The sequence below is a fragment of the Myiozetetes cayanensis genome, unplaced genomic scaffold (assembly GCF_022539395.1).
Source record: "Myiozetetes cayanensis isolate MyiCay16 unplaced genomic scaffold, myiCay2020 scf6-25, whole genome shotgun sequence".
Classification (NCBI taxonomy): Eukaryota; Metazoa; Chordata; class Aves; order Passeriformes; family Tyrannidae; genus Myiozetetes; species Myiozetetes cayanensis.
The window spans coordinates 47,370,954-47,395,427 of NW_026087853.1; the positions used below are offsets into that span (position 1 = coordinate 47,370,954).

Below are 24,474 nucleotides of genomic sequence, written 5' to 3' on the forward strand. Positions count from 1 at the left end.
GAAAACTATGCTAAGGCACATGTAAAATAAGGAGGTTAGTGGTGATAACCAACAGGATTTACTAAGGTAAATCATGCCTGACAAATATGATGGCCTTCTACAACAGTGATACAGCACTGGTGGCTGAGGAAGGAATGAGTAACGTCATCTATCTGGACTTGTGCAAAGCATTTGACACTGTCCTGCATGACATCCTTGTTGCTAAAATGAAGAGGCAGTGGACCCCGTGATGGATAAAGAACTGGCTGGATTACTGCAGTCAAAGAATTGGGGTCAACAGCTGGATGTCCAGATGGAGACCAGTGATAAGTTGTGGCCCTTAGGCAACTGTACTGGGACCAGTATTTAACATCTTTGCTGATGACCTAGACAGTGGGTCTTAAATGCAGGTTTGCTGATGACACCAAGCTGACTGGTGTGGTTGATACTCTAGGGTGAAGGGATGCTGTCCAGAGGGACATGCTGAAGAGGTGAGCCCATGTGAACCTCATAAAGTTCAACAAGTCCAAGTGCAAGGTCCTGCATGTGGATTGAGGCAATGCCAAGCACAAATACAGGCTGGGTGGAGAATAGGTTGAGAGCAGCCCTGAGAAGGACTTGAGGGAGGTGGCAACTGAGAAGCTCAACATGACCCATAGCAACGTGTGCTTGCAGCCCAGAAAGCCAACAGCATCCTGTGCTGCATCAAGAGAAGTGTGGGCAGCAGCTTGAGGGAGGGGATTCTGCCTCTCTGCTCTGCTCTCATGACTCCCCATCTGGAGTCCTGCATCCAGTTCTGGGGCCCCCCCACATAAGAAGGTTGTGGACCTCTTGGAGTGAGTCCAGAGGAGGGCCACGAAGATGATTAGAGCACCTCTCCTAAGAAGACAGATGGAAATAGTTGGGGGTTTTGAGCCTAGAGAGAAGGTGGCTTCAGGGAGACTATTAGAGCACCTTCCAGTAAAGCAACCTGGTCTAGTGAAAGGTGTCCCTGTGCATGGCAGGGGGATTGGAACTAGGTGATCTTTAAGGTCCCTTCCAGCCCAAGCCATTCTATGATTCTATGAGACGTTCTCTGTTAGCATTCAAATTACAAGGTCCTGACCACTCAGGCTAAGCCCTGTGTTGCGCCAAGTGGTGCAGGAAATTACCTTAAGTACTGCAAGGAGAGATGCTGATCCAAGAGGAGGGCAGTGCTAATGGTGGGATCCAAGGCCAGACACCATGGTGAGAGTCTGTTAGTGGGCTTAGCACTGGGTGTTGAGACAGCAGTGTGTCTGTGCAGTAGCACATGTGGAAACTCTCGTGGTTTGCCCAGTAAGCACTGGCAGGAGGCAGGACAACATGTCCTATGGGGTTGCACCCCATTTTGGAGGATGTGAAGCAGCAGCTTTGGAGAAGTAGCATTTCTTGGTCCAATTAACTGCTCTCTATTGCTTGGGAAATGACTTAGGTGGCCTGAGACAGACAGAGACCTTATATGTTCATTAGAATAATTTGCTTTGCTTTACCATTCGTAAGGGGCTCAGTTCTGCTCTACAGCTGCCCTCTAATGCAGAAGCACAGTCATCAACCTTTCCAGAAATGACTGTGATTTTATGTCAGCCTCCCACTTGAGGATGCCTAACATGGATTTTCAGCAGATAGGAATTTAGTACTTTTGGAAACCTGATCCAGTTAAGGTACAGAATCTGAAAACTTTGAGAGTTTTTGGGAAACAGAGATTTCCTTCTTTAGTTGTTATAGCTACTGTTGCTTTGATTTTAATTTATTTTTCTTGGTGGAGAGGGGATTATACATCAAATCCGTTGTGGTCAGTATGCGGTACTAACATCTCACTAAATGTTCCTTTATTTCATTATATTTTAGGCTAAGACTTTTGGACTAATTACTTCTTTACAAAACTTTACTGTGAAACCCTTTGAAATCTGCACCATCTTTTTTTTTATGGGATTTGCTTCATTTCTCTTTTACCCCAGGGTATGTGATCTGAGACATATTGAAGTCATTGGAAGTGTTTCCTTTGAGTTTGGTTTTAAATGAAGCTCTGGGTAAAGAAATTTGTAGAGGAAGGAAGGCAAGCCCCAGAAACTTAAAAGTTCCTGTAGGACATTTCTTTTAAAAAATATGAATAATTATAAATCCCCTTGGAAAAGCCATCTGGGGAGCATCTGAGCAATGCTTACAGAGGCCAGGGTCTTAAATGCTGTTCTCAGACTTTAAAAAAAATGGGGGGGGATGAAAGACAGTAATGGTTATTAAATCTGAGGATGCTCATGTGTCAGATGCTTAAGCTTACTTCCTACAGAAGGCTAGAGAGGCTCTTTCCTGACATAAAACTGTATAACAGATTTTATATTGTCTATGATGGGTTTCTTTCCCTCCCCTTTCCAACTGTCCAGACACAGCTGGATATGAGACAGATGATGAATCAATTCTTAAGGCTAATGTTTTCCAGTGTAGTTCTGGACATTTCCTAGTCTTCCAGGGACTACTGTTCATGACAGAAAGAGACCTTCTTCTAGATGGACCTATTGATGTTTAGAAAAGAAACTTTTAAAGCATTTGTTGAATAACTCCTTTAGGGTAACCAGAGGAGCCTGTGGTTGGTGACACCAGGCTCACACCTCACACTACACCCACATGTGTTCTCATTGCATATGATTACACAGTCTGGGATGTTTAATTGCCTGATTGTAATCTGTACACCCTACCAAAAGTTGCATCATTTTGATTTTGCCTGGGTGCTGTGGGGCAAACGCTTTCAGACAGAGTTTCTTGGCCCTTGAAAGACTCATAAAACTTTGCCTGTGCTTTTGTGTGAAGTCTGATCATTATTTTTTTAAATTGTTTCATTTTTTTGGGATGGAGGTTCAGCCACAGCAGGGAAGCATTTGCAATAGCTCTAGAAATGCATCCATGGTGCAAAAGTGCTCTGAATAGCAATGGAGCTCAACTGTTCCAAAGGTTTTCAAAACATAAACACTGCCTTGGCTATTGCAGCATCCAGTGTGAGCAAATCCCATTTATTGTTCTCCAGCTGTGCCAATTCATTCCATTCTGTGCTGGTGAGAGGTCGGGTGCCCACCAGAAAAGCAGTCAAGAGCCACGTGCATTAGTCACCTACCTCAGCCTAACAGCACCCAAGGTCAGATGGTACAAAAATGAGTGACAAATACCTAACAACAATAATCCAGCCAGGAGCTGAGGCCTCACCTATCTGCAGGTCTACCCAGAGAGGGGCATGTGACAACGAGCTCAGCAGTGGCACCCAGTGAGGGGGAAGGCACAGGAATGCAAGTGGCACCCTGTAACAGGGCAATGGAGCCATCTGATGGCACATCCAGGCACTCTCTTATTGTGCACTAGGATCTCTCTCTGGACTTTGGAAACGAGCCATCCAAAAGTAAATGTTTAGTCAGCCTTGCAAGCTGTCTCAAATGCTTGATGTGCCTGTGACAGAGCAGTTTTATGGGGGTGGGTCTGACCTTTTTTTTGTCAAATGTGACTCTGCTATAAAGAAAATCTGCAGTCAAAAGATATAGTAAGGTGCAGAGAAGATTTAGTTTTCAGTTCCTGAGAACTGAACTGTAGGGGAGAAAAGGGAGTCTGCCACTTCTGCCAGTACTCATAAAGGACAGGGAGAGCTTTCCCTACCACAGTGGTTGTGCCATTCAAAACAAGCTGTAAATCTGAGGATCTGGCACAAAACGAAGGGTCACTGTCAATATTTGCCTTACAGACAAGAGTGGAGCCACTTGGCTTTGTGTTAGGGCAGTCTTGCTTTGACCAGGAGGTGCAGCTGTCACCTGTGAGGGCAGGAAGAAGGCAGAGCAGTGAAAAGTTGGGCTTGGTCACAGTGCTGAGGGTGCCAAGGCTGCTGGAGCAAATGGATGAGCCATCAGACACTGAACAGGCATCTCCACCATGAGTCAGTCATCCAGGGGCATGCTCCTGAGCGGGCAGAGTGGGCCCTCAACACGACACCGGGTGGAGTGGGGTGAGAGGAACAGAGGACACCAGCAGCTGAGCACAATGATGGCCAAAACCAGGCTGGAAGAAAACCAGACCTCCAACCTTTGGCTGTTGGAGACCTGTAGCTCAGATTGTGTGATGGTTGGGTCTGGGGCTGGGTTTTACTTCATTTGGGAGAGGAGAGTGTTACAAAACATGGATCTGGGTTCAGGTTACCATTCTTCTCCCCTGGGCTATTCCAGGTGTTCAAATATGAACTTTTGGCCCAGGCCCATCTCTAATTAGGTATATTCTTTAAAAGTATTTTCCTTCATCGGCTCCTGTGCTCTTGGCTTGTCTCCACTAGCCCTCTGTGCTGTACTAGAGCACAGTTTGCTGGGCATATTAATTGAACTGTTTACACACCTGGTTTCCTGCAAGAATAGACACCTAGCTCCTTCTTTTGAAAAGACTAGCCCAGAGGCTGTAAACAGGAATTGTGCTATGTCTGGAAAAGCTGAACTGCTGCTTATCAGCACTCCCTCGGGCTGTGGGAGCAGCAGCAGCAGCTGCTGCAGACGTGGGTCAGTTGAGCACAGAAACCAGCTTGCACACTCTTCCCACCAGTCCTGTCCTGCCACCCAGCTCAGGTCCTCTAGCAGCTGAGGAGTCACCTTCTTTGCAGGGTTATTCCCTTTTATTGTGACTGTGACAGGAGGGGCTTCACCTGGCATTTGGGTCAGCTCAGATTCATATTTTGTCTTGTATGTGAAAGCTGGGGTGTCATCTCGCAGTTATGTCCTGTGCAGGACAGCTGGTGGGACTTTTCCTCTCTTTTTATGGCATTACCTTCTAAGGTTAGTTTCTGTCAAAGCTCTCTGAAGGCAACGGTGGGTTCATCATCCCTTATACTCTTCTAGTCATGGCCAAGGGACATCTTTCATAAACCGTTGTGTGGCTCAAAGAATGACTGGGGAAAAAAAAAGGTTGGTAAGGCTCATGTGGTAGAGATCAGATTAAATGGTCCCTCGTGATCTCTTTGGGCTTAAAATGTGTAAGCATAAACATGTGTGCCATTGCACAACTTTGATTTCAAAGTATAAGAGGATTGCCTTAAAATACGCTGATTTTTTGGTCATGCTCTCACCTTCTGAATCCTGCTTTGCAGCTGCTGTTTTAGTTGGTGACACTGAGTTTTGCTTTGCTGAACATTACTTGAACTGCATCTGGAAGATACCAGTTAACTGCTGCGTAAGGCCATGAGTTGGGAAGGCTGCTGTGCTGTGCTGTTGGTGGTGCACAGGCCATGGAGTGTGGTGCTGATGGGCTGGGCCTTGGAATCTTTAACTCTCTATACTACTTGAGCTTTCCAAAGCACTGTTGATGAAGGGCCCTGGAGGAATCCCCCCAAGGCAGGCCCTTGGGAAGGGGCATGCAGATGCCTGGGCTGGGAATAGGGAACAGGAAATCAGATGCACCTTAGGGCAAAATTTGATATCCAAATTCCAGTCCAGCTAGGAAAGGAAAGTGCTGCTGTTCCCAAAGCACTGGGCTGGACTGGTATTACTCCAGCAAACCCCAAAGGGAACACAAAGTCATCCAGTGAAAATGCAAGAAGGCGTGATAGTAGCTTTTGGGTGCTTGTGCTGTGGGGTAATTCCAGCAACTCTGTCCAGGACTAGCACATCTCCTAATTTCCCAGCAGGCAGTGACTTTGTCACTGAACTTTATATTGGCATTGGTTCCTGCTTGGTTGCTGAGTGTTGGTTATATGCCATGAGTGTTAGGAGCTGTAAGGGCTGGGAAATGTCAGCTCTCAAAAGGGACCTGGAAGGACAAAAGTGACAGGCACTTTTGTCCAGGCTTGCGTCAAAACCCCTAAGAGAGGAAGAGAAGGCTTATGCTATCACCCCGCTTACCTCCCTCCTGCGCAATCAGGCCCCTCGGCCAAAAAAAGAAATTGGGGCTTTCGCTAGAACTCAGTGGCTAGCTGGATCCAGTGTGAAGTGGCATAATTGTTCATGCTGCACTCTGTGCTCCTGCTAATGGTATCAAACCAAGCAGGAAATTATTTTTGGAGCAGTGAAGCATGTTGAAACCCAGCAGAAGGCAGCTGTTTGCGTAACCGGAGTTGTGGGAGAGCTGCCTTCCTTGTTGCCAAGCACTCAACTTCCTATACTGGTGAGAAACAGTTTCCCTGCTCCCGGCAGCATGAGCGAATCCCCTTAGGCTTGGGAGGCTGGGTTTGGTCCAGCATCCATCATTCCTGTAGCACCTGCTTCACTGCTTTGAAAGTCCCCAGACACTTTTCTATGGGGGTCTGAACTATCTAATTCTTAAACCTTAGGTCACTGCTCAGCCCTCTCCTTAAAAACAAGTTACCTGCAAAGCAAAGGGTTTTGTGCAGAGTTTCAAATGCGTTTCAGTTAACTCTCAGCAGAGGTCCACATCTGGCAAACAGCCCGTGCTGGAAGTGAAACATTAGTTCTGCTTCAGTCTGATCATCTACACCATGAGTTTATACCCTGGCTGGGTTTCCAGCACCAGTTTGGTGCCCTGGCGGTACACACAGTACTTGGGCTGCCTTTGCAGCCTGTGTCCTGGCATGCAGCTCCTCTGGCTGTACTTCAGCACCTCCTCTTTTGTTTAGCTCTTTCAGCAACTCCCAAGTGTCTAACAAGGACTTGATTTTTTTTTTTTTTTTTTGGCAGGGTGTGGCATGGTCTTAGTATGTTGCTCCTCTTTCACTCTCTGGCAATACTGTTTTTACCTTTTCTTTCTGCTCCATCACTGCAAGCTGATGTCCAGGCACTGGCCTTGCCTCTTGAGGTGGCTCCAGCTTTATGTCGATGGTTCTCCTATCCAAATAGATCTGTCACCCTGGGCCTGCCTCTTATGCCCTTTTACTAGAGCAGAAATAAATCCCTTCAGTCCTGCAGGGAAACACTGTGCCCCATAAAACGGCATCGTTGATGTGGGTCGTAGGATTGCGTTAGTCGGAAAGAATGAGATGCAGGCATGGCTGAAGAGAAGGCAATTGACCTGGTGCAGATGGAGCTTAAATTCCTGCCCCCAAAATGTGATGTTTCTGTACAGAAGGCAAGGACTAAGTCAGTGCAGAGAAGTTTCAACAGCCGCCATGTGGGTATAAAGCCTTTTTTGTTTGTGGACTTACTATGTCATCCCTCGGTCATGCAAATGTCGCCCCAGAAGAAAGACTTTTTCACATTGCTGCCTTGTTCTAGAGAAGTCCCTCCCTGATTATTCATGACTGCTGACTTCTTCAGCCATGTGCCCCTTTCCTAAGGGCTGGAAAGGGTGGAAAGAAATTCTCTGACCCAGTGAAAGTCAGGAAAAAAATCCAGTGCACCCAAACTGAGTCACTCTGGAATACTTGTGGCTTTTTAGTTGAGTAATTAAGTTCTCATGAAGCCCCATCATGGTTAGAAAAGATGTCTGTCCTGTGCCAGGTTGAAGTTTGTAACAGTTACATGACTGTGCATCGGAAATGATATCCCAGAGCTGGGATGATGGGCAGAGTGGTTTCTATACTCTATCAAAGTCTCGGTGAAGGAGAGTCAAAACTATTTTTTAAAAACACTGTTGTTTCACTTTATCATAACTTTTCAACCTAAGTGCTTGATGGTTTTGGTGTGGTTTGGTAATAGATGATGGAGCCTTTTGCTTCTGCTTGTCCCATCGATATCTAGGTTTGCAGCTGCCAAATGCTTTGCTGTTAGGGCTGTTTAGGGACTCATGGTTTTAGCTGAAAATCCAGTTATTTTCCCCTTGCCACTTCATTGCTCCCTGTGACATCATTATGCCCTGTGCCTTTGGGTTTGCTGTATTGGGTTTGGGAGGGAGACAGGATGGGATGGGTGTGCCCTTGGAGACCTCTCAGGTCCATCTTGAGCATGCTTCCTCCCTTGTCTTTCAGCTCTATTTCTTTTCTTTGTCCCCTCTGTTGGCCTGAGGGTAGGAAAGGAAAGCTTTAGAAATCTCCAGTTTGGTGGCTGTTTTAATTGGTCCCTCAGGATTTGCCTGCTCCAAAGCCATCCTATGGTCTATACTGCTTTAGCCCAAATTTCTTGGGACCTAAACTGAAGAATTTATAAAATTGTACTCCAAAAGGGAATCACATATCCTGACAATAAAATATTATCCAACCCATAAAATGTAATTAGTGTGACCCTTAGAGGCAATGCAAAGAAAGGAACAGTGCAGAGTTTGAGGAGCAGTATACTAAATTGATCAGCTTGAAACCTCTAAGGAAAGTCTTATTTCCTCAGATGAATGCCATAGTTATGTCTGAACGGTGCCTCTATTTCTCTGCTGATATTTTACCAAAGTGTAGCTGTGGGGAAGGGTTTAATTTTATTTTGTTGCCTTATCTCTGGGAACCACTTCAGTTCCGTTTCAGTGACGTTCCTGAGAAGCGTAAGACTAGAAAGGGGTTTATTGTGTCTTTGAACTGCCTTTTGCGTTGAGGAATGAGGATATAATTGTAACGTAGGAAGGACAAAGTGAACATGTTCAGGCTTGTCCTGCCTGATCTTTCCCTGTTACTTTTTTTTTTTCTTTCTTTCCGCTTACAGCTAGCACTCATGATTGGGACTTTCCAACCGATAAAGTCTTGGCTAGCCTAGGGGCTAATATGCTCTTAGCTAAACGAGCTCTCTGGACAGCTGGATGTGCAGTTTCTTTTGATGCCAGCAAGACCAGGGTTTGCCACTTTGTGTTCCCCACAGAGCATCGATCTCTTGCTGTTTGCGTCTGCGGGATGAGTGCAGAGGGAGTCTTGGGCAGATGGCTTTCATATTCCCTCTGGGATAAATTTTTTCCACATGTTAGCGATCTTTTAAGACTCGCTTTCAGTCATGCTTGGATTTTACAAGAAGTAGGTCTGTGGAAGAAATTAAAGGCAAACATTAAGCAGACTTAAAGCAACCCAAAAAGAACATCCCTAATGCCTTCAAACTCCATGGTACTTTAGGATATCACAATATAAGTATAGCTGAAATACAGGAGTTGTTGGCTATATCTGCAAATACAATAACTTGTGATTAGCTTTTGCGTAATTTAGTAAAAAAAAAAAAAAAAGACTTTGTCTGAGGCCATTATTAGTCTTGACCTGAAGCAGGATTAAAGGTAAAGATGTTGGTACTAAACTCGTGCCATCTTTTCATCTTTTTTACTCAACTGCTGCTATCTGATAACTCACTGAAGAGCAGTGAATTTCATGTCCTTTCCTGGTGCTAATCCATATCTCTACACTCTGGCTGAACTTTCTGTACTGGGTGCTGCTATTTCGATGGGGATTGGCAGCCATCGCACCTACAATGCTGATGTTGGGCCTGATCCTGTAAACTATTTGCAGTTTTTATTGGCTTGCATTTTTCCATGTTGATATTTTCCAGCTACCAGTTGATAGTCCCCAGCTGATGTTTTCCAACCCCTTTTCCATGATGCCCCTGGTGCAGCCAGGATTGCAGCATTTCTTACTAATTCCTCAGGATCTGCATGGCTTGTTTTACTCTTACCCTGCGGTTTTTACTCAGACAAGTTTCTACTGACTCAAATCCACGCTTAAATTGAGTCAGGGCTCCAGGATGTGTCCCTGGGGCAAAAGCTGTTTCTAAGGCAGGTGGTTCCTGTTGAGCTGGGCCAGCAGACACCAGTGTGTAATATCAAGGCTCCTGGGGAAGAATTCTTCAAACAGTAATAGGGATGTCACACAATTCAAAAATCTACATGTGTGTGCTTCTTTCATCAGTGGTGCTGTAATATTTAGGTGCTGGTGTTGTGTTGTCAACTTGCAAGACACAGCAAGTTGTGGGTTCCTGTGCATCAGAGTTATGGCTGGGGTAGAAAATGGCTTTTGGGAGATCCAGGGAAAAGAAAGAGGAGGGGAAAATTGTGGTCCACTGGTCTGAGTACTAAACTTGCATGTGTGACACCTGATTTTTAGGGCTTTTTCCCATCTTTATGGGACCTTACTAAGGCACTTAGGATTTCTGTGCTTCATTTTGCTGTGGGTACATCTGGGGTGTTTACACCACTGTTACCCACAGGGATGTTATGAAGATAAATTTTTAGATTTAAACTGTGAAGTTTTTCAGCTGCCACTGCATTAGGTCTGTTTCTGTATGTAAGAAAGGAAAACTTTATAACAGGACTATTACAAAGACTGATGTGGACCCAGGTCTTGGGATATGTGTACTTTGGAGACTCCAGTATTTCCCTGGTGCTGTACAGACATATATCCAACAGGCTTGGCAGCACTTTGGAGTCTCCATTTTCATGTTTTTGCCCTGCTGAAAATAAAATCAATGTGAAATGAAAACACACAATTTTTTTTTCCCTGTGCTGAAAAGAAAAAGCCAACAACCTCAAAAATATTGAGGTTTATCTGTTTAAGTGGACCCCCTTGGTGTACTGAAAGCAGCCAGCTTCTGCAGAGCTCCAGGATATCACAAATGCCAGTCTAAAATCATTGTCACTGCCAACCACTAAATAACATGGCCCACTGCTGCCTTCAGTCACCTGGCTGTAGCACCTAAAATACAGCTGTTCCTAAGATATACTGACAAAGAAGTGTGTGGGCTCTGCCTCTTGCAACAGCAGATGGCTTGAAATGTAAATCTTCCAGGTACAGTAGATCCCAAGTGTGCAGTGGGCCAGCGCTTCGCCCACCGCAGCTACAGAGATGGCTCAGCCGGTCAGAGCACGCTGCTAGTAACACCAAAGCTGTGGGTTTGATCCCCATATGGCCCATTCCATTAGGAGTCAGACTCAATGATCCTTGTGGGTCCCTTCCAGCTCAGAATATTCTGTAATTCTGGATAATCGGATGTTTCCAAACTCCTCTGCAGACAGCTGGCAGCTCACACATTGCTCACCCCTCCTTGTTTCCAGCTGCTAATTTGCAATTAAATGCAACTAGAAATACAGTAAACACTCTGGCTCGATTTTTCTCTACTAGTCCATCAGGTAGCTTGCAGTTGCTGACATTTGGTGGTGAGCGGAGTAGGCTTCTGCCATAAGTGAGTGGCTGGGTGGAGAGCTGCCCATGAGGCTGCCTAAGATGTGGTTCCCACCGAGCGCTCCCATAAATACCAGTTCAGCATAATGCAGTTGATACTAACTGGCATCCCTGTAGGTGGTCTCTGTAGTGGGGCCAAGATGAAACGTGGTGGGAAGAATGAACAAAGTGCTTTTTCTCCCTAAGGGGGAGTGCCTCCAACTGAGAGCAAAGGTGTGTGAGGCAGAGCTTGAGATGCAATTGCTGCAGCAGGTCTGCAGCTAAAGAGTGTTCTTGTTCAGGGCTTTGGCAATACTGGAATCCACTGAAATATGCAAGATGAATAGAAGACTCTGCAGTTATGTTTGACTGGTATGAAAAGCATTACATTTGTTTTCAATTCATCGCTCCAAAAAGTGCAAGCAACTTTAGTTAGTATTGGATGTGCTTTTTAACCCCCAAAATTATTTCCTACCATACTAAATGAAGCAATTGAAGGTACATAACTTAGTGAGACATTTCTAAGCTGTTCCTTGGCTAGTCTTTCTCCTAAAAAATGTATAGAGGAGAAAGCAACTACAATTTGCAATTATGAAACACGGAGCAGCCTCCTTTCTGAATATATTTAACATGCAGAAACCATTGTCATTATGGATGAGGGAAACAAAGTACTTAATTGGAGGAGTTCAGTAAATACAGTAGCAGGGAGACCACTCCTGGTTTGAGCATACGAAGCCTGCCCAAACAAGCAAACTGTGCACCTTCAATTAATGGTTTCACCCATTATTGAAATGGAGTGACTCACTCATCTCATGCAGATGCCTCCTTCTGGGGTCAAACTCCTCATGAAATCAAATCAGCTGCACCACAGCCCTCAGGCTCTGTCTTTGCTGGAGAAAGGATTGGTTTCAAGGGGCCTGTTGTACAACCAAAGGGGTTGGAGTGGGATACTGGAAAGTCTTTCACCTGACATATGAAATGCTTTATTTGTGACTTTTGGGTATTAGCGTTCCAACACTGCTTCCCATACAAAATTAGTCCTTATGTGTACAATTTCATTAAAAGGTCTTATTAGACAAAAGATGCTGGAGTCCTTGATGAAGCAGGGCAAGATTTTTCACACCTCGAAGTAAGAGGTGTTGGCTGACACTACTTGTTCCAAGGAAGATCAGTCTGTGCCATATGTCTGGTAGGATACTGCATTTACAGTTACTTACCTCAAGGTAAAGAATTAACTTGTTTTGCCAGGGATTACGTAGCTTAAAAATGTCAATCACGTGAACCCAGTCCTCGTAAGAGATGAAATTTAAGTGTCAGACTTGGCTAGTCAATGTCTTCAGTATTTATTTACCTCATAGCCTGTGGGTGTGGGGTGTAGAGGGAGTCCGTGCTTTTGTGTGACACCAGGATTGCTCTCTGGGATCATTGCAGTAGCCTTACCAGATCCTTGCTTGCAAAAAGGACTGACAGAGGAAGAAGCTATCGTTCTTTGGTGGGCTGATGCTGGGACACCTCCAAGCACTGACAGAATATCTTGTTACCGATGACATCAGACTATTTGCCCACAGCCCTGTTGTCTGCTTGCCTGTGCCAGGGTATTGAGAAGGCATGCTCTTTGCAGAAAACCAGAGCATCTGGTGTCTGTGTCTGTTTCTGGAAGGTGGGAGAGGTCCTCTTGGAAATAGCAGTCACTGCTTCCTTAGCGCCAGTATAAAAGGCAGGGTCCTGGCTAGGCAAAGCTCTCTCCATGCTTTCTTTCCCAGTCAAATCCTACCCCTTCCCTTCACAGGAACTACCCAGACCCCACCCCTCATCTTTGGGAGCAAAATTCAGCTCTGCCCACACACTGCTTTGAGCCAGCTTTGAGTAAGTGAGTGCCTCAGGATAGTGAGGGGTAACAACTCCAATCGATGCCAAACTTGCAGATTCTCCAAAGCCACCGGTGTGAGTCGAGACTTGATGTGCTGCGAGTGCAGCTCAGGTTACTACAGCAAATCCTCAATAGCTTCCTGCCCAGCTGAGTCTTTTGGAGTCTGAAGTGTTGTAACCTCATAAAAGCTGGAAAAAGCTGAACTCATTCAAAGATTATTTCACACCACCTACAGTACTCTATGAAGTCAGACATGCTGTAACATATAATTAACGATGCGTTCGGTGGTGAGTCACCGAGTAGTCTAGCAAGCACTGCTCACCTTCTAACCAGTCTGTGCGTGGGAGTCCTTACCCAGCGACACACCCAAAATGAGTGTTTTAATAATTTACCACATTCTGAGCTTGGAAGAGTAGTTTTAGTTGCTTAATTTAATAATTTAAAAAAAAAAAAAATCCTAAAGGATTTACCACCTGTTAGGGAATAAAGCTCATCCATGAAGAAGAAGGTGGTGGTGGGGAAGAACCTCCAAAAACTATTAGTTTGTAATGCTACTTTGCATTACTTTGTTTAGAGTATCCAAGAAAAAGACTAAGAGATGGGAGATTGCATCTTTGTGTTATATTAAACAGTCACTTGATAAGATACATGAACGTTTCTTGGACTGAAATGTAACATTACCCTTTCCCAACTGCGTGTCCCAAGCACGATGTGAGAGTTGTGGTTATTCTTATTTATTCTCTGGAATGTTTAAGAACTGTAGGAAAAAAAGCAGCATTTTCCAGTAAATGAGCAAAAATTGTGAAGTGGTGATGGGAGGCATGGTTTTGATTCTGAATGTAGAGGACGAAATTGAACTTACATCTCAGTGTGATTTGGTATCTTTATCCTTTCTACGATAAAAATCATAGTAAGAATCCTAGGGAAGAGAAAGAGTGGGATAAACTTGCATAATACTTCTCTGATTACTTTTCCAGCCTCCAACTATTTTCAGCTCAGGGGATTTCCTGACATGAATAAATGACTGTGATTCGTGACTCTTTAGTAACCTTCAATGCATCATTCTTCCAAGTGTTTATCTAATCTCTCCTTGTATTTGTCTAAACCTTTTGCTTCGCCAACAATGGCAGCAACAAACTCCACTGACCTTCTATATGTTGCAAGAAGAATTAGGCTTTTCTCTCTCTTTTGAGCCAGTTTCTGACAGTTTTGTTTGGTGCTTCCCAGTTTTTGTGGTGGAAAAGACCTTGTCAGTCAATTCCTAACTCCCTGCTCCAGGTCTCTCAAAAACTTGTGAACTTTTATTAGATGTCCCTTGGACATCTTCCTGGGGTGAAGGCTCTCAGCCTCCTCAAGCATGAAACCAGTTACTGTGAATTATCCTTGTTGCCATCCACTGAACCTATCCCACTTCTTAGATGCCTTTCTTAGAGGAGGGGACCAGGATTCCATGCACTATTCAAAGTACTGGTGAACCAACGGGTTACACAGTGGTTTAATGAGCTTCACTGTTCAACTTGCTGTTTCTTTCATGGCAATCCCTAATCTTTGATTAGCTGAGCAATGAGCCGAGGGTTTTGTGGAATTGTCTGTGACATAGTCCAAAGGTCTCACTCCTGAGTAATAATAAGCAGTTCAGAAACCATACTTCCACATGTAAATTTAAGACCTGATCTCCCTGAATGCATCACTGTAATCTGCACTGACTTTCAGCTGCCATGTTATTGCCCAGTCCCTCAGCCCTCTAAGGGTCATATGTAATTCCCCACTGGCTGCGCTTTTGCCCAGTATTCTTTTAGTTGTGTATCCTCAGAAAACTTTCTTACTTCACTGCTGGGCCAGACCATTCCCAGACAGATTGAAGAGCACATGTTCCAGCCTCACCAGTGGGATGCCTCTGATGTGAGCACTGACCACTTACACCTACTTTCTGATGCCTATCTTGACCTGCCCCAGCTCATCCAATATTAGCACTGCTGGCATCAAAGCCAGATGTTGCAAGGCCCTGTTCAGGAAGTGCAGGTCACATCTCATCCTTGTCTGCTCTTCTCCGTTTCTAGATATATAGGGTGATACTATATATGGGTGTGAGTCAAGCAATGCCTTAGCCAGCCAGCTGGCTAAAATCTTTTGGGGAATGCAGCTTATTCTGCCGGTTGTTATAAATTCATGTAAATGTGCAGGTGTTCAGTGCACCAAGACACCAGTGGGACTATGCCACGCAACAGGGAAAAGCAATAATCACACATACAAGTGAAGCTTTGAATTAGAAAAGTGCAGTATTTGAAAATAGGATGTTTTATCAGAAAAGAGCTCACGAGAATAAGTGATACTCGAAATTAGTGGCGGATTATGGGCAAAGCATGCAAATCCGCCCACATCTTTTTGAAGCGTAACTGATACGCCTCTTCCGGCAATTAGGCGAGTTCCTCGGAAGAGTGCTGCGTTGGATCAAGCAGCAGAACAGTCTGGTGCAGCCAGGCTGCTCCAGCTGCCTGGGAATTAGCATCCTGCCACAACCACCTCTCTCAAACCCCGGCAGCGGGATCTCTCTCCCGTGCCTGAGCTGGGGCTGTGGCAGGGACTGGTTAGTTCGAGCTGGGATTTCCTCTGCAGCAGGCACTCATGGGGGACAGATCACTGTTTTGCTGCAGAGCCCCTGATGGACAGCCAGCCTTATCTGCTCATACAGAGCACTGTTTACCTAGGGAGCTCTGCCAAAGGAGGATTTTCCCTATGGAAGAAACCCAGGTGTTTTTATTCAGTACCCTGCACTGACCTAATGTTTTTTCTTCAAGATGGAGCATCAAGTCCCACCAGTAACCTTCCTTTTGCTGGTTCAGTGGCAACACACAGGAGTGAATGTCCCTTAAGGGAAGTTAAAACACAGGTGGCTCCACTGACTCTGGGGATCGCTGTGAGTTCCTGGCCCTGTCCCATTCTGTTTGATGTCTCCAGCACAAGGCAGCTCTGATGTACCTCCACTGTAGCACTCTTGGCTCCTTGCCCTGCTAATGCACCAGTGTCAATCTTCAGCATCCCTGCCTCGCCCAGTTCTGATGGAAACAGGTCACACAGGCTGCCCATAACCCTCTTCGTATTTTTTTCCTTTCCCACCACCCAAATTTTCCAAATGTGGCTGCCATTAGAAATAAGCAGTCAAATGAGTACTTGTCTGCAGATGACTCATTCTCACTCCGTGAGGGGCTCTGCGGAGGGTGTGGATGCAAAGTCTCACCACCTCCTTGGACAGCCTGCATTGGTGTCAAGTTCACCAAGTGAAAAAAAGCCTCCTGCTCTCCCCAGATGAGCAGCAGCCAACTTCTGCTGCTCCTCGTCTAAAGCGTAGGAGGCAAAAAGGACACCCCTGGTCATGATTTCCAGTTTCACCAAGGCAGTAAACTCCCTCCTTTTCCTGCTGATGCATGGGTGGAGATGGCTATCCACTCAGGTTTTATGTTCTGTCTCTAGAGAAATCCCAGGCTCCCAGTGAAAAAATGTGCGAACTGCAACCAAAGAAGTCTAACTGAGGGGTTATGGTGAAATACAGGTGATTTATTACAGGCGATTTGTCCTACCTCTTGTGAAGGACCTTCTACCTGACCACAAGGAAGAAGTGAGAAAGGGCATCTTTCTGTGGCACATCTCTCTTAAAGGCTGCATCTGTTTCCCCTTGGGATTTAACACCCCTTCAGCTGGCATTAACTGTGTGCTGTGCTTCACATACTATTGTCTCATGTGCTCGGACACGTGCTTGGACAGGAGAGCCAGGGGAGAGACTCAAAGCACAGTTATTCATGTCTTTGTCTGATGTTTTGTCCACGAGGGAGGGAATAGGAACTGCAGAAAGGAAAATTTGGGTTTGTGGGTTTTTTTGTTGTTTTTGTTTTCCTCTCAAAGGCACCGTTTATGTCCTGTTGGGTACTGGCTGCCCTTCACCAGCAGCACTGCCTTGAAGTCTGCTGAGCACTGGGTTGTCTGGGTTTATGTGTGTTGCTGTGCTGTTTCTTGCCCTAGGCTGTGGAAGCCGGACTAGCTCTGTACATTGGCATGAACATACCAGGAAATGTGTAAAAATTTTGTAGGCTCAGTGAATCTTTTTTTGGTTGAGGCTTTTTCTGGGTTTGTTTATTTAAGAAACTTTGGTGAAATTTTGTGGCCTCCCCCTTTTTTTTCTTTAGGAGGAATCTCAGCAATATAGACTAGACCACAATGGGTCAAAAATGAAATGCATTCAGCAAACATTGTCAAAGCAGTAAAACAAGCTTTCTTGAATGGAACCATCACTAATTTACAATAAGTTACATTACGTACTAAGTTTATGTGTCATTAAGTTATGAGGAACACAATGGTCACTGCTCACTTTCTCATGGACTCAAAGCTGTTTACTGGAGCACGTGGTTTGGTGTCATGATTTCACCTGAACTTTCTTTTTTTCACCTTGTTTTTTTGCTTTCCTTTTCTTTTTAACTCACCAGCCATAGCTGCCCCTCTAAGGGTATGAGGGGATAGTGTGGCCGAACTGCAATCAAAGAAATATTTTAAGAGTCCTTTCAGAGCTCTTTAAGGAATCTGGGCCGGCTATGAATGCCGGCTTTATGCAGTGCAGTTTTGAAGTAGGAGTGAGTCACTAAAAAACAATCTGTGCTGTCTCCATGCTCAACTTTGACTTTATTAAGAAAAAGAGAAAGAAAACAAACGCAATTCCCATTCACTGCCGAAACACACATTGATCCTTTAATCCTCAGGGATCTTTAATCATTGGGAACTGCTTCCTCCTCGAAAGAATCACTGTATTGACGCAACATTTAATTATGCAATTACACCAGTGTGTTTTTCTCCTGGGTTTTGTAGAGCAGGGTCTGTGGCTGGAATGCTAATCGGAAAGCAGCCGATACCATCTCGTGGCACAGGCAGCCTGAATGCAGCCTCCTGGCTGGCAGCAGCCCCTGAGTACCTCCATGGGTCTGTCCCAGCCTTTTTGGGCAGGAAACTAAAGACGGGAATCGCCACACAACAAGGTCAGAGACAGGACTGGAATTGGGGCTGGAGCCCAAAACTGTATTCCATGTTGTTATTTTGTAGCCTTCCTTGCAGGCGGCTCTGATGCCCATCCCGGCTGGGCACTGTCTGAGGGGTGTGGCTGGCAGGTGCCAGCCGGGGCTCCGTTCAAACACCCCGTGTGCAAGTTGAAGATATTATCTGCCTACAAATGCCTGGTCGGTGTCCCCTCTGCTGTCCTGTGCCCCTGCCTGATGCCCGCATGGTGCACGTGCCTTTGTGGGATTGTGTTTTTCATGGAAGTTTTGCAGATAGCATTGCTTCAAAGCTACTGGGAAATGCTCTGCATATGTGTTTGTGCACCCACACATACTTGTTTGGCCAGGCCTCGCTTTCCAAGAGCTGCATTTGCTGTAAACCTTGCCATATATTTTTGGTGCTTCACATGCGCCACCTCTGACTTGAGGGACATGTGACGGGATTTGGAGAACTTCTGTGAGCCCTTGCTGTCACCTGTGACTGTCATGTCTTGATTCAGAAACTGAACCCTGATGGCATTCGTTTGCCTCGTGCTAGCTGATCCTGATGGGAGCAGGCCATGAAGTAACATAGAGTAGGTCCTCACTCTGCTGCGCCTGGGAGGTGTGCACGCTGGGATTTACCTGCCAGTAAATACAGAGGCTGGGTAAGTGTTAGATGGGTAGAAATGCAACCCTCCTCCAGCTTTGGATGCTAGGATTTTTGGGGGTTTAATCTGTTTACCATGACCATCAACATTAAGGATGGAGTTTCCAAATGTGTAATCCCAGATCAGCCACTTGTCCCTCTTCCATGGCCACAGGCTACCAAGTGAGTCTTGTACCAGGCCACACTGTGGGTCCTGTGGCAAGTGTGCCCTGGGCTGGCCATCCCACTTTTTTAAACTCTTTAGAACTCTTTAAAAGGATGCTTTTAATACATCCACCACATTTGCCTAATGGCCTCAGGAAAGTGAAAAGGAGAGCCTTTTGTTTGGTTGTCAAGCAGTGCTTGGTGGATGTTATGGGCTCCTGGGCTCCAGGCCCCTCTGCTCACATTTCTGTCTTATTTCTCTGAAAGCTTTAAGTCAGGGTAAGCTGCAGCTGCTCCTGTTTGCAAAAATTACTCCTCCTCCAGGTTCAAGTGTTTGCTCCCTGCAAGCCAAAATCCTTGTATCCTCCTGACAGCAGGACCCTGGGACACATTAGTCCCATGCAGGACAGGGCAGTGGGCTTTATTCTCCATTTCAGGGCAAGGCTGAAAACAAAGAATAGTGGGCAGCTGTGGTCTTAGCTGACAGCCTGAGAGGGGCTTTGCTAGCAGAAATCCCCAGGGGAAAAGAAAAGGAAGGCTGCTGACTAAAGTCAGCAAGAAATTCTCTCTCTCTCTCCAGATGAAAAAGCAAAGGAATTATAAGTAACATGCTGAAATACACAGATAAAGTTACCCAAGTTATTTTGGCCATAAAGCCTGGGATACTAAAAGCTCTTAATCTCCTGTTAATCAACACAAAGCTGGAAGAGGCCATACAATGAACTCAGCTGTCAAAGCTGCTGCGCCCTTTTGCTCCCTTTAATTTAATTGTATTAGTCCTGCCCACAGCCTTTGTTCTTCCACCCTGCTCAGGAAATTTGCTTCTGGTTTTGGCAGGGCTCACTCTGGTTCCACATGGCTGGTTTGTGGACAGCCAGGAGGGATGAGAGGGAGGGCAGGAAGGCGAAGAAGATGGGAAAAGGTCCTGTGGGAGCAATATGCTTCTTAATGGTGCTACTGCATCCCTTCCTGATGAAGCTTCCTCCTGATAAGCCAAACATGTACAATTGAATGAAGAAGGACTTTGGCTGATATCAGCAGAGATGAGAGTTCCTGCTTAAATCTTAAAATAAAAAAACAGAGAAGTGAGCCGAGTTTTGTTCAGCAGGAGCTACCAACCCAGTAAGCATTCCTACCCCTGCTCCCCTGCCCCTTGGCTCTGCTGAGGGGTCATGGTGTCTTACCTTTAGCTTAGTTGCTATGATTTGTGCCACTTGTTCCTCATTTTACCAGGAAGAAATAAGGGCAACAGCTTGACTCTGGGCCCTTTGCTCGCTTAACATGCAGAAAAGGATCCAGTGAGCACAGCAGAGTGCTGAATGCCAGCTGTTTTCTCGGCTGGTGTCAATAGCATCTCCATACCCCTTGCCAAAGCGCTGTTCCTCAGGGCTGCTGTGGAGTGCAGACCCTCCCTTACCCTCCTGCTGCTTGCTGGACTCCTCCAAGCCACCACTGCCTCCTTCCCACCCATATCTGCAAGGCTGCAGCTTCTCTCTCAACAACATCCAAGGCAGAGTTTTCCTCGTTGGCAGTGACATGAAACAGCTCTAGCTGAGCATCCAGCAGCATCATTGCAAGAGTACTGTCTTCTCAATCAGCTGGCTTTGTCTTTCCTGCTGCCAGAAATAATGTGTCAGCACATGTGCCCTGGTTTTAGCACCTGTGTCCCTTTACGTTGCAGTGTAAATATTTGCATGTCTTCCTATCACAGGAAAAAAAAATTGTGTGCAGCCCCTCACCTACCCAAACCCCAAAGTTATCCTCAGAGGGCTTCAGAGGTGACCACGTGTCAGGAAAGCAGCCCAGCAGTGCTCTGTAAAACACTTGCCTTTCACTGTGGAGGATATGCTCTACTGATGCCATACTGGAGGGGTGGCACAAGAGGTGTCATCATGTATAATTCATGGGTTGTAACGAAAACAGTAGGAAAAAAAGAAATTAGGATACATCAGAAAAAACACTTAATAACCTACTTTTCAATATGGCATTTTTATGACTCTTAGTTTCACTTCATCTTTCTTAAATGAGCAAACAAACAAATGTAAAAGGTGGTTTTCTGGACACGGGTGAGTTGTGTCAAGTTTTAGCATTTAACCCTGCTGAAGGATGAGATAATGGAGCAGCTAACTTGATGGAGTACCTTCACCACCTTTGCCTTTCCATCAAGGAAAGACAGTGCTTAATACATGGAAAAAGATAAAACAGTTGCAGAAAGTTGTACTTAAGAAGAGGGATTTTAGGAGGATATTGAATGCTTCAGGCTTGTCTGGAAAACACAGTTTTGAGCTCCACATTTTACTGGATTTCTCTGACCTCAGTGACCAGGGGTAAAAAATTCCACAAATCCATTAGATCAAGCTCGAGTTTTCCCAAATACATGAACTGTCAAAGTTCTCCTTTCCCTTTCACAGCAACAAATCATCATATTCTAGCAGTGAAATACTGCATCGTTTGCTTGCTAGTTTCACAGGGGGATCCTTCCCTCATTGCTTGCTGTAATTGTTCTTGGATAGCAAGAGTAAAACATATTTAAAATGCTATGAGGGATTCTGGACAACCCCAGGAAAAAACAGGACTAGAAAGGAAGTTTTTCTGTCCAGTGAAAGGTTTTGTGATGTGTTTTTTCAATATCACAATGAAAGCTTGAAATACAGAACCTCAAAAATAAAAACCCCAAAAAAACCCACAAACTAGAAAACCACCAAACATTTAGCCAGCTGCAGCTACTTATTTTGGTTATCTTATCCTTTTCATTTTGTTAGTAAATTTAATTTCTGTTCCAATAGAAAGTAGAAATTCTGTATTTCTTGGGTAAAAATCTGTGTCCACAAATTTGGTTTCAGTCATTTGGGAACTGTTTGGCAGATAATTTTAAATTAGAAAGTGGCAATCTGCTGCACTAAAAATAAAAAGTAATGATCCAGTAAATGACTAATTTTGTGGTCTGAGTTAATTAGTGGAACAGCTTGGAGGATGGAAGGCAGCAGGTCTAAATTACTCCACTAAGTCCATTTGCAGAAAGATACTATCTGACTTTGTTGTTATTAATAATAATAATTGAGAATCAAAATATTCAGCTGGGATTTTTGTCATTGCTATTAGTAGGAATGCATGTGTTTGTGTGTATATGTGTATATATACATGTATTTTCTCTTTGATGCTTTTCTTGCTTGTTTGCATTTCAATCCTTGACTGTCTTGCTCTGTGACTTAAATAACACTCCAGAAATTATTCAGACCGCACCTTTTTCTAGCACAGAGGAAACCTGAGGCATTTACAATTAGTGCTGCTGGTTATTCCATGAAAACCACACACCATGGACTGACAAGGAAATCAACAGTAAAAACTCAGGCAATAAGCAGTCCTTCATCAGCAGGCTCACAGGGAGCATCGGTTGGTGGCTCGTAGCTTGCTTTTACATCTTATTTGTGCAGCTGGGAATTGTGCAGCTGGGTTGTGGAGAATGCAGGGATGGCGCAGTCACTTTTGAGTCTGCATGGACCCACACATCCCAAAGCCTTCTCTGGTGAAATCTAGGCATTACTTTGCTGAAATCCGAGGTGCTTAAATTTTTATGCCTCCAAGGCACCTAGTCTTGTGCCCTCTATGATGCCAGCCTTCTCTATTTCTGCTGGGCTTGCCCACCCCAAACCTCCTTTCTGTGGTAGGTTTTAAGTACATGTTTTAGAAAACCCTTCAAATAACTCAATTCCTATGACAGGGGAGACTTTTAATGAGCTAGTTTAGTGGAGAATTGCTGTCATTGTTAAAACATACTTCTCCCTTTGTTTTCAGCTCGACTTCTCTAAGTTTCAGTCTTCCAGCCCTGGACTTTGCTCTACCTGTGTTTGCCAGAGTTAAAGCGCTTTAGAGTATGAAATCTTCTCATATACCCTTAAAGACTAAGAGACTAGGAGGAGTCATTTCCTAATCTTCTCTTTTAAGAGGGCAGCAATAATTGAGGAGTAATTACTGGCTCTATTGATTTTTTCATGTCTGTGTTTTTTTTAGATAAGTTGTAATTGTTTCTTTTTATCATTGTGCAGTTCTAGTTAATAATTGCTGTTCACTTTGTCTACATTCTAAGGATATGACCCCACTTCTGTTAAAGATCCAATGTTTGAGGCTCAGATGGGCAGTTGCTTGGGTATTGATTTTGTTTTGGGCACCTCCGGAGAAAAGTAAATGCATCAGTCGAAGCGCTGATTACCTTCTCAGAAGGTTTTGTAAATCATGTTTGTTATTTTTAATGGCTCCTTTCAAGTGGTAGTGTATCTCTGGTGGGTTTAGTTGTGGCTGTAGGCTGTATTCTACCATCCTTAATCATCTTAAGTACTTTCTTCGCTTTCCTTAACTTCATTTGATTTCACTGAGAAATTTCAAGAAGTGAGATGATACTTAGATGAATGAAACTGGTGATTAGATGGGGATTAGAAGGATTCTAATAAGCAGATGCTGTGCTGTCTGTGGGAGAGCATTCCCAATCCTAAACTTCATTAAACCAAGATGAGCTCTTTTCCCCTGATAATTACAGATTTAAAAGCATTGTATTATACTCTAATAATAATGAAAATTATAAACTATCTTGATCACAATAGCCATCTTCTGATGAAATTTCAAATTATGGTCATATCCAAACCCTCCATGAAGGGATATGAGTTCTTTAATAGCCTTACATACTGCAGTTGCAAGAGGATTACTCCTCATCCAAGTGCCCAAGATTTTGCAAGATGGAGTTATAAATGCCTTGTTTATGATATTTATCCTGTTTCCTGTATTTTTTCTGTTTGCAGCATTTTTGTTCCTATATATCTTGCACTGGTGGGAAGTCTCATCAATACCCTGATAGCAGTGGTTTGGATCCCTTTGCGCCCTAAACCGAAGTTAAACCAGCATGTGACAGAGAACAGTAAGTGTTTAGTGTTTCTGATAAAAAGTACATGGATAAGGACAGGGGATTGACATGCTGCAAGAACTGCTGAAGTACCTTAGAGTTGCATTTAAGGGCAAAAAGGTCCTGACCTTGAAACGCTGACACTTTAGTGCCTGAGCTGTGCTTATGGTATTGTTCCCTATGTGTCGATCACTCTGCCATGTAGAATTGCAGTCTTCCAGCCCAGTGCTTGATATACATCTCAGAAAAAGGTAAATGTGGACCCCTTGCTGGGGATTAGTTTGGTCTGGCATGGGAGGCAATCCCACTGTCTCACTGGGTTCCTCTGCATGCAGACCTGGCACCAGCTCCCAACCTCCTGCCACCAGCAGAAAGCTGGTGCAGCAGAGAAAAAAAGTGCCTTTTGGGAAAGGGGGTGGTGAACCTGAGCAGAGAGTCTCAGAGTTTCTTACTTTCTACCCTCAACCTGTATAAATAGAGTATTAATCAATATGTCATCTTCTGTAGGTACATCACAGTCCAGCAGCTTGTTTAGCATCAGAGAAATTCTACGTCTGATGAAGTTTCCAGGAGTAATGGAAGTTTTTATAGTCAAGGTCTTTGCTGGACTTCCCATAGGTAAATCTCACCCATTTCCTGCAATTGCTGATGTATTTAAAACAAGATGACATACGCTGTAGACCAGGCTTGTCTCAAGTTACTGAGAGCACATTGCATTTGATCACGGAGCAGTGAGGATTCAGGTCCTAACTTGATGTTGGATGCTTTCACATGGTCTCAGCTACAAAGGGTCAAACCCCTGGGACTTAATGTAAAACAGAGTACTTGTCATAGGCATCTGTGACATTTGGAAAATCACTTAACCTCTCTACTCCATCCCCCTGGCTGTAACTGTTTTTTTCTCTTGTCTGTCATTTCTATTTA

At 44.6% G+C, this 24,474-nt stretch overlaps 1 protein-coding gene across 1 annotated transcript in view; it reads left to right on the top strand.

Moving 5' to 3' along the window:
* SLC22A18 (solute carrier family 22 member 18) overlaps window positions 1-24,474 on the top strand; it is a 63,650-nt gene that overhangs the window by 15,040 nt on the left and 24,136 nt on the right. The window contains exons 5-6 of the mRNA XM_050336783.1: window positions 23,450-23,565; window positions 24,058-24,168. Of these exons, the coding sequence (XP_050192740.1) occupies window positions 23,450-23,565; window positions 24,058-24,168 (227 nt within the window). The remainder of the gene's footprint in view (window positions 1-23,449; window positions 23,566-24,057; window positions 24,169-24,474) is intronic.